Source organism: Propithecus coquereli, unplaced genomic scaffold (assembly GCF_000956105.1).
Source record: "Propithecus coquereli isolate 6110/MARCELLA unplaced genomic scaffold, Pcoq_1.0 Scaffold34, whole genome shotgun sequence".
Classification (NCBI taxonomy): domain Eukaryota; kingdom Metazoa; phylum Chordata; class Mammalia; order Primates; family Indriidae; genus Propithecus; species Propithecus coquereli.
This window is the reverse complement of record NW_012149063.1, coordinates 2529285-2540114: the sequence shown is the minus strand read 5'-3', so window position 1 is coordinate 2540114 and position 10830 is coordinate 2529285. Positions and strand designations below refer to the sequence as shown.

The window sequence follows — 10830 nt, the reverse complement described above, 5'->3', positions numbered from 1 at the left end:
GGCCTCCCAGAGAGCTAGGATTACAGGCGTGAGCCACCGCGCCCGGCCCTTATTCTTCATTTATTTAGATATTCTTGGCAATTTCACCTTCTGTTGTAGCTGTCAGTGTAGAGATCTTTTGGATCTTTTGTATATTCTGTAGCATTTTATAGTTTTTATATTTTTAATTTATTTCCTGAAACGTTTTTAAACTTTAATTATAGTAATTTTTGGTAGATTCCTTAGGTCATCTATTTTGCTGTTAATTCCTTATAGCTCAGAGTTTCCCTTTGGTATGATTGTTTTCTGCCTGAAAAACATACTTTAGCATTTCTTTTAGTATAGGTCTGCTGGAGATGAATTGTGTGTGTGTGTTTGTGTGTGTGTGTGTTTAATATATATATATCCAAAAATCTATTATTTGCTTGGTGGATTTTGAATTCTGGGTTAATTGTTGGTGGCGTCTGGCTCCCTGTGTGTGTGTGGGGGGCACTCCTACCCTTTTAAAGTTGTCCCATTGTTTCTGATAAGAAGTCAGCTATAATTTGTATCTTTCTAGTGCTCTATGTGTGTGTGTGTGTGTGTGTGTGTGTGTGTGTATAATATATATATAGCAAGTAGAATTAAATTATGAAAAAAACATATCAGTAACATTTCATATTGGCCTGATTTCTCTAGAGGTATTTTGAGTCAGATATAGGAACAAAGTCTGTAGGCCTTGGTAGCAATATTGATAGTTCAACAACAGACTTTCAACTACATGGAATGAATAATTTTGGATCATTGTCTATTCAGTATCATTTTCGTACCATTATCTTTGTATTCTAGCATTTATATTGTGCTATCATGCCCAAAGGGAGACAGACTTTTGTTTGGTGGCTTTTAGAAGGTCCACAGGATGAAAACGTCTATATTAGTTAGAAAGACTAGAGAAGAACCTCATGTTAATCTTAAACACAAAGAGCATTTGATAACATCACTACAACCTGAGATTGTGCTAGCTCTCCCTCTTTGCTACTTTCATCAAGTTATACTATGATAATGTATATTTAGAGTCTTTGGAGTAAACATTCAGTGCTTCAGGTAGAAGAGGAAGGACATTCTGGAAAATATAGCTTTCAGTAGAAAGTGGGCTGTGAGGTTTGCTATGAATTCTAATCTACTTTAAAAGTTGAAGATAGGCACATTCTCTCCAAATTTGAAGAAGCAATCTCTTTAGTTCCTAAGACTAAATATTTATTTTTCTAAGCCTAAAATGAGGCATTTATTTATCGTCTTGGAAAAGACAACATATAGGGACCAAACCTCAACCTTACATATTTTGTTCTGAATTTGAAAAGGTGTTCTCTTTTTCCTTCCTGGTTTTCCGTTCATCAGCATGCTCTTTCATTTTCCTGTAGGAAATCTTTATTTCACCAATGCCTTTGTGTCTGAAACATTAATAGAAGTTCTTCGGATCAATACTACCTACCGCCGTGTTCTCCTTAAAGCCACAGTGGACATGCCTAGGCATATTGTTGTAGACCCCAAGAACAGATACCTCTTCTGGGCTGACTATGGGCAAAAGCCAAAGATTGAACGTTCTTTTCTTGACTGTACCAATAGAACTGTGCTTGTGTCAGAGGGCATTGTCACACCACGGGGCTTGGCAGTGGACCATAGCAATGGCTACGTTTATTGGGTTGATGATTCTTTAGATATGATCGCAAGAATTCATTTTGATGGAGAGGAATCTGAAATGATTCGTTATGGCAGTCGTTACCCAACTCCTTATGGCATCACTGTTTTTGGAAATTATATCATATGGGTGGATAGGAATTTGAAGAAAATCTTCCAAGCTAGCAAGGAACCAGGGAACACAGAACCACCAATAGTGATAAGAGACAATATTGACTGGCTAAGAGATGTGACCATCTTTGACAAACAAGTCCAGGCCCGGTCACCAGCAGAGGTCGACAACAACCCTTGCTTGGAAAATAATGGTGGATGTTCCCATTTCTGCTTTGCTATACCTGGACTACACACCCCAAAATGTGGCTGTTCCTTTGGAACTCTGGAAAGTGATGGCAAGAGCTGCTCCATTTCAACAGAAAATTTCCTTGTCTTTGCCTTGGCTGATTCCTTGAGAAGCTTACATTTGGACCCTGAAAACCATAGCCCACCATTCCAAGCAATAAATGTGGAAAGAACTGTCATGGCTCTAGACTATGACAGTGTAAATGATAGAATCTACTTCACAGAAAGTGTAAACCTTGACCGTGGCCAGATTTCCTATGTCAGCCTGTCTTCAGGGATCCATACCCCAACTGTCGTTGCTTCAGGTAAGTGCACTCCGGGTGCTGCTTGTCTTAGAAATAGACACAATGGGGTCAGCGCACACAGATGACTGCGTATTGACACTCTAACACCTTTGTGTGTGTGTTGTGTGTGTCTATCTGCTGGTGTGTGTCCAGATATAGGGACTTCTGGTGGCATTGCCTTTGACTGGATCAATAGAAGAGTTTATTACACTGACTACATCAACCAGACAGTTAATTCCATGGCTGAAGATGGGACTAAGCGGTCTGTGATAGCCCGCGTTTCAAAACCGAGATCAATTGTGTTAGATCCTTGCCGAGGGTATGCCATCATTTTCTTTATTATCTTTCTGTCTGCTTATCTCTGGAAAGAATGGGGCCTGAAATTATTTTATGTTCATAGAGAGACAATGTTTTATGAGCGTATAAAACCATGGCTATAGATTCAAGGGTGAAAGAGTATTGAGTGATTTTACCTGGGAAGGAGGGTGCAATACATACATCAGTACTCTGACTCAGTAAATTACTTTTGGGCTAGTTGTGTGGGTGGGAATGGAATAGGGGTTCTTTTACCTTATTAATGGCAATTTGCAATTAAAGAATGCTGCCTTTTTTTTTTTTTAAAGTAAAGAGGTCTGTGAGGTTCCTTGTGGTGAATTAATTATGATTCCTCTTGTATGGCTAGGTACCTGTACTGGACTGACTGGGACATTAATGCCAAAATCGAGAGAGCCACATTGGGAGGAAACTTCCGGGTACCCATTGTGAACAGCAGCCTGATCTGGCCCAGTGGGCTGACCCTGGACTATGAGGAGGGCCTTCTTTACTGGGTGGATGCTGGTCGGTACGTGTCTTTGGTTACTCTTGCAGATGTCGATGAGAAGAGTTTTCCTCCCATTTACAAAGAAGAGGGATTTGCGTAATGTAATGAAAATATAATATGCCAGGTAGACATTGCTAAAATGTAGAATCACAGTTTTAGGAACTATATTATATTCTAGCTTTGTGAACTTACCTGTCAAAATTTATCTATATCATAAATTGAATAATTATGAACTGAAAGATATCTAAAGATGCATTACTAAGTACATTTATAATTTCAATCATAATTACAAATGCATTTACTGAATTTATAATTAAAAATGTAATTACCCAATTTATAGTCTGCAGGACCTAGGTAACTACCATAAAATTTGAATGGCTTTTATTCATTTTTATCTATTTATATTTTTAAGAGATGGTCTCACTTTGTTATCCATGCTGGAGTGCGGTGGCACCATCATAACTCACTTCAACCTCCGGTTCCTGGGCTCAAGCAATTCTCTGGCTTTAGCCTCTTGAGTAGCTGGGACTACAAGCACACACCACCATGCTCAGCTAATTATATTTATTTTTTATAGAGACAGGGTCTCACTATGTTGTCCAGGCTAGTCTCAATCTTCTGGCCTCAGGTGATCCTCTTGCCTTGGCCTCCCAAAGTGCTAGAATTACAGGAGTGAGCCACTGCATCTGGTCTGAATGACTTTTAAATGCACACTGATATTAAGTTTTTTCTGAGCTTTAGCATTCAATGTCTTTTAAAAAATGCTTTTCTGTAGTCCTTTTTGGTTATCTTTTCTAATAGACTCTTCTCTAGCAAGCTTCTTCTCAGCAAATTTTTTAATGTTTTCCTTTTGTCAATTCTAATTTTGCATGTAACTTTTCCAAATAATGCCAGAATGTCTCACATTCCAGTCATCCTAAGTGATTTTTTTGTTTTTATTATGGTTGGTGTCTACATGTCAGGAATCCTAACTTTTCTTGCTTATTTCCTCATAATTTTGGTCTTGTGATGCTGTGCACCTAACATCCTGATCTTTTTGTTATTCTCTCATTTGAAATTGGGGTCATTCTAGGCAAACACCTCTAGTTACCCAATAAATGTCACATCGAAAAAGTCACTAATGGAGTGGAATGGAAAAGTAATTAACATTTATTGAGAGTCTCCTATGTGCGCAACACTGAGTTCCATGCATTACATGGATCATTTCATAATGTTCTCCTATTTCTAATGTCAACCTGGTTCCTTTTGTAGGATTACCATTAATATTTGGAGGTCAGTGATTTATATATGCCATTGTTTGATAAGCAAACAGGCCCTCTCGTCACCAGAAGAAACATTTCTGGCTGCCATATGCCTCACTTGAAAAGAAAGTTGGGGGCTTGTATAAAGCAATGGTTAGGCCCAGGATTGGGCTGCCAGCTGAGAAATTTATTCATTCTAGATTTTAGCATTTTTTTTTTTTTACTTTATTTTAGGCAGAGGATTGAACGCAGCACTCTAACAGGCACGCAGCGTGAAGTCATCGTCAGCACAGCTTTTCATACTTTAGGCTTGGCTCTCTACGGCCAGTATATTTACTGGACTGAATTGTACACAAAAAAAATTTACCGAGCTAACAAATATGATGGGTCAGGTCAGATTGCAATGACCACGAATTTGTTCGCCCAGCCTACGGGTATCAGCGTTGCTGTGAAGGACAAGCAACAGCAGTGTAGCAATCCTTGTGATCAGTTTAACGGGGGCTGCAGCCACATCTGTGCACCAGGTAAGGAATTGACCGTGAAGATTAAAAACAGGGAAGATGATGATCTTGATAACAACTGGTAAGGAAGGCTGAAGGAATAATCGGTTCTAACAGGAGAGAAAAAATCCAAATCCTCCTTGTTTTCAGGATAATTTATAAAATAGATATGGGGTTGTATTTTCAGAGGAAGTCTTTGGTTCCTATTCAATACAGAGCCTTTTATCAAGGCATTTTAAATTCCTGCGTGGTGGTCGTATAAAGCAAGATGAGGGCTGTGTCTGCCCCTCTTCATGAGTTGAGTGGGAATTCCATCAATGAGCTTACCTTCCTTATAAAGGGATTTAACTTTTCTGCTTAGGAGGTATTATTTATAGCTTGAAATATTTCCAGTGGTATCTGAGGTCGTGATCTTGTGAGTATCATAGTGCATTTTATAATAAATTCATGGGAAGATGTGCCTTTTGATATCATTGCTTTGCAAATTTTGCTGAGAAGAGAAAGTCGTTGCTATTTCAGATGAGAAATAGTTGTTTAAAGATGAGAGTGAATTAGAACGTTTGTTAGAAATTGGTGGTTACTTTTCTTGGTGGGAAAATGACTCAGAACATAGTTTAAAGGTTAATGGGCAGAATTTCCATGGCTTGTCTTAGCATTTAACGTTGAAGCCATTACAGGTGTTATTCTAGAAAAGACAACGTAATGATTGCTATGCTAATCCTTTGCTTCTTCTGGGTCTACTTTTCCTCAGGTCCCAATGGTGCCGAGTGCCAGTGTCCACACGAGGGCAACTGGTATCTGGCCAACAACAATAAGCACTGCATCGTGGACAACGGTGCACGATGCAGTGAATCCTATTTCACCTGTGCCAACGGGCGCTGCATCATGGAAGAGTGGAAATGTGATGGCGACAATGACTGTGGCGATGGCAGTGATGAGGTGGAAAGTGTCTGTGGTGAGTTGGGCTCAGCACTTTTGTGAGGAGCTAATGACATCTTTATGCCATGTGTTTGGTACAGAATCCTGCTGTGTGTAAACGGGCTTGAAATTTGTGCCTAAGCGTCTTATTAGAGCTGAAAAACATGTACTCTGATAATCCAAACTGCGTTTCTGTTTTTTTTTTTTTTTGAGACAGAGTCTCACTCTGTCGCCCTGGGTGGAGTGCAGTGGCATCATCATAGCTCACCGCAGGCTCAAACTCCTGGGCTCAAGGGAGCCTTCTGCCACAGCCTCCCAGAGTGCTAGGATTACAGGCGTGAGCCACTGCACCCTGGCCTACATTTCTGTTAAATTTCTCTGTAGTGCTTAAGAACAAAAGCACTGGATTAAACACCTAGTCATTCCATTTACAGTCCGTATAGTTCTGGAAAAGTTACTTAGCCTTCCAATCCCCAGCTCCATCTGGACAGAGTGAGTAAAGCACAGTGGACTTTCTCAGGGAGTTCTGCCGTTAGTTACCTTTTTCCAGAAGACAGCTATAGGAGCCAGGAGTTTTATCCAAATAAAACTGTATTTGCATGCTTTTCTGTGATTGAGAGAAATTGAGATTATAGAGAAACAAAGTGACTGATTTTTGCTTAAATACTTCATTTATTGAAAGAAGGTGTAAACATATTTTGTTAAATCTAACTAATTCGGAGTGTTATCTCACTTTGCATGCAGTCCGATTTGCAACCCTTTTTGTCTTGAAAGGTAAACGCAAAGTGTCCATTTTATATAATTGTATCTTTTTAGAAGTTAGGATAATGCTTTAATCAAGGGGGATTTTTGAATACTTTTTCCTCTTCTTAGCACTTCACACCTGCTCGCCGACAGCCTTCACCTGTGCCAATGGGCGATGTGTCCAATACCGCTATCGCTGTGATTACTACAATGACTGTGGTGACGGCAGTGACGAGGCAGGGTGCCTGTTCAGGGACTGTAACGCCACCACAGAATTTGCTTGCAATAATAGAAGGTGCATACCTCTTGAGTTTGTCTGCAATGGTAGAGACAACTGCCATGACAATAACACCTCAGATGAGAAAAACTGCCGTAAGTTTATCTTAAGTGCTTGTTGTGCTTTTGGGTCTGAAGTCTTAGATCATGGGAGATGAAATTTTATATAAAAACAAAGGCTTTAAATGAAGGATTTCTCTAAAACATCAATTTTCTTTTAATATATTCTACTAAATGATTTTACAAACAACTCTAACATTTGAATTATTCATTTAAACTAATGGATCTATACAACCATTGAATATTTTAACTTTGAGTATTTTGTCTTTGGCTTGTATATATGCTAGATTAAAAATTCCTTGATAAAATTTTTGATTATTTTAAAGCCTTAGCAATAGTTACTGACACAAATGATTGTATAAATGCATTGTGGTTAATGTTTGTTGTATGAAAAGCTGTATAATACTGTGTTGACCAGAACCGTTTTTCTCTTTAGTTTTTCTGGTAAATAGCTTTTTAATTAATTGATTTTTCCAAACTTTCTGGGATTTGTACCTTAGCATCTTGGGAAAACAAAAGAGTGGACTTAGCCACTTACCCAAGAAGACCTCGTTTTGTGGTATTTAGAAATTATAGTGTTGGGTGCTCATTCCTATTCGACTTTCATTACTTGTAGGCCTTTCCAATGGTCAGAGCTAGGAAATATGGTTTTTAAAGAAAAAATAAATTTGCATTGATATTTCCCATTTAAATTTAAGATTACATGTTGTTTATTTTTTAGTTTTTATAATCACGTCTCTTCTCATGCTTAAAATTTTAGTTCCTAAAGACATTACCATAATTACTTATTTGTTTTATTCTACAGTAATTTCAAAATGCCTATAATAATTTCAAAATTATTATAAGCACACAGATAATACTATTAATAATACTCAATGCAAGATTCTATGTTGTTTATTTTTTAGTTTTTATAATCACGTCTCTTCTCATGCTTAAAATTTTAGTTCCTAATGACATTACCATAATTACTTATTTGTTTTATTCTACAGTAATTTCAAAATGCCTATACTAATTTCAAAATTATTATAAGCACACAGATAATACTATTAATAATACTCAATGCAAGATTCTTTTTAGATTATGTCCCCCTAGAGATATGCAGTCAAAATACAGGTTTTAAAGACATTCGAATTTTTTTCTCTGTAGGGTTATGCTATCAACTTGATATACAGTTACTTTCATTTGTTACTTTTTCCAATTTTAATTTCTTTTTTCCATTTTTATTTCATCGATTTTATTTGTACAAAATAATTTACATGGTTCCAAAGTTAAAACTGTACAACAGGTGCATTTACATACACTATACAACAGGTAAATTTTATCTTTTCCTCTCCTCTCTGCTCCTCCATGCTCTTCTCAGTCTATCTAGAGGGGATAACAGTTTTATTCGTTATCTTTTCTTCATTGCTGTTGTTTTTAGTATAAACATCTCTCTCTCTTTTTCTCTTACTACACACATACACACACTGTACATACACTCATATCATCCGTTTTCTTACACAAAAGATAACTTAGTGTTTTGAATCTTGCTTTCTGACCATTAACCATATATCCTGGAGATAATACTGTCATTACTTATCAATATATAGAGATCTTCTTTATTCCTTTAATAGCTACATATTACTCCATGGTGTGGACATGCCAGTTTATTTAACCAAGAGTTGGGAGTCTTGTTGTTACCATTAATTAATGAAATCAGATGATTTAAATTACAAAGCAGCCCCCATCTCCCCCCACCCCCTGTATGAGTTGGAAACATCTCTTTTTGCTGTAGAATCTATAGGTCCTGGATCCTGCCTCACTGATAGCAGGATCCATCTCTGAAAATGCCTCCCTTCCAGGGGTTTGCGTTCTGCCGTAGATCTGTTAGCACGGACATTGTTTGCCATACGTATTTGGTGGATATGTTCTCGATGATTATCTGGTTGTCTTTTTCAAGCTGATCGCACTTGCCAGCCCGGATACACAAAATGTCAGGGTACAAATATTTGTATTCCTCGCCTTTACTTGTGTGACGGAGACAATGACTGTGGAGATATGAGTGATGAAAACCCTACTTATTGCAGTGAGTAAGATAAAACTGCTTCTCTTTCTGTCATGCCAGAGATGCACGTCTTGAGCTAACACAAAGATAATATAGCGTGTGCATTTGGGCTAATTTCAATTGTCATCTCAAGTAGTTGCAGTAGGCAATTGCTTTAGGATGTGACTGGAGCTTATAAGAAGCTCCTTTTCTCTGTTCCCTGGCTGGAATCCCCAGACCCCAAATATTTCTTCCAGAGATCTGCTACACTCGGAGAGTCATTTCTCTCCATGTTGATGGACTTTTGTCTTCTCGGACTCTAGGCCCTTATAATTTACTCCTAATATCATTGTAGTAGCCATTAGGAACTGAAAAATTTCAGAAACCTCTATTTCACATTTAGCAATTTGGTTTATTCAGACAATTTCCTATATTTATAGCTCAAATGGAAAGGCCTTTCTTAAGCTTGATAACTTTGAGACTATGAGTGTAAATAGATGCATAAGTTAAGAATTTAGTAATTGCTCTTCCCTGTTAGGGGTATATGTAATTAAACTCTGATCACTGGTCCCCTCCCAAGGAAACCAAAGGGCATGACAATAATTTGTCACCAGGCCAGGCTACAGTCCAAGAAGAGGACTCTTTTGTAATAACAGCAGCGTGAGGAAGCAGAATTCGGGTTGCAGCAAAGAGATAGGGTTAGGCAGATTGGAATTATTGCTGACCTTTGGGAAGGTCAGGGCCTCTGCTTCCCTGTCCTTTTCCCCCTGGCAAATCATCAGATACCGTGAGCTAGAGCAAGAGAGCCTTAGAGACCAGAACAATTACAAGACTTGATTCAGGTTTGTACCCATGTAACAATTTAGAAAATACATATGACCAGAGCTCCCTAAGGTTACTTGAGGAAAGAATTAATGTTCAAACATAGGCAGGCAGAGTCCCCCATTTACTCAAATAAAAGTACCATATTACAAGGATGAATAAGAGGGAAACTTTGCCACCTCTCTAGAACCATGGTCTAACATGGCTAAAAGTTGTGTGTGAGATGAGCTCCGATATGGTCATGCTATTGTTTTTGCTTTTAATTATTATTTATAAATAATTTATTTATTTAATTTTATATTATAGTGGGAAAAATAAAACCAAGACTACTTATACATAATTTGTGATTTCATTTGTCACAATGATCGTTCTTCAGTATTTTCTAACAAATACACTTTATTTTTTGGATTTCTCGAATCCAGAAAAAATATTCCTGGAATTGAGGCGATATTGCCTTCCTTCTCTCCCTGTATTCCTCCCTCCCCGCAGAAAGCTTACACAAAAGTCCATTTTCCAGCCTCAGTCTTCCTTTCTTGGTGACTATTATCTAGTTCAGAGATATAGGCAGATTGTTAAGACTGATGAGAACACTCTGTGTGTTTTGTTCATGGATTTTATCTTCTTTCCTCCTGCAGCCATTCACACGTGCAGCAGCAATGAGTTCCAGTGCACATCTGGGCGCTGTATTCCTCACTACTGGCATTGTGATCAAGAAATAGATTGTTCTGATGGCTCCGACGAACCTGCCTCTTGTGGTAAGAGAGTAAGCAAGCATGGAAAGCATTATGATGCAGCTACACAAGCTCAGTCTCTTCCAATCACTTCAAATGCAGACTAGTGTTGCTCTCCCTGCCCCAGCTCTCAGCAGGGTTGCTGAAACCACCCAGCAGACATTTATTAAAGACCCGTTAGTTCAGGGTACTGTGTGGGGAGCTGATCAGGATATGGAAGTTGCTGATTGATGCTGATATAAAGAGATTATGTTGGTGATACACCCAATATAGTGCCTGGCTAATTTTAGTTGACTCTCAGTTGGAATTTCTGTATTTGTCTGAGTTCTAAGACTATTGGAGGATGCAAAAGTGATTGGAATCATCACATACATGGGGAACGGGCGTATTATGGGCACACATCCTTTCTGTTGTCT

At 38.2% G+C, this 10830-nt stretch overlaps 1 protein-coding gene across 1 annotated transcript in view; it reads left to right on the top strand.

Moving 5' to 3' along the window:
* LRP2 (low density lipoprotein receptor-related protein 2) overlaps positions 1-10830 on the top strand; it is a 201514-nt gene that overhangs the window by 130680 nt on the left and 60004 nt on the right. The window contains exons 39-46 of the mRNA XM_012650705.1: positions 1380-2300; positions 2433-2598; positions 2962-3120; positions 4575-4864; positions 5592-5795; positions 6632-6874; positions 8778-8903; positions 10319-10438. Of these exons, the coding sequence (XP_012506159.1) occupies positions 1380-2300; positions 2433-2598; positions 2962-3120; positions 4575-4864; positions 5592-5795; positions 6632-6874; positions 8778-8903; positions 10319-10438 (2229 nt within the window). The remainder of the gene's footprint in view (positions 1-1379; positions 2301-2432; positions 2599-2961; positions 3121-4574; positions 4865-5591; positions 5796-6631; positions 6875-8777; positions 8904-10318; positions 10439-10830) is intronic.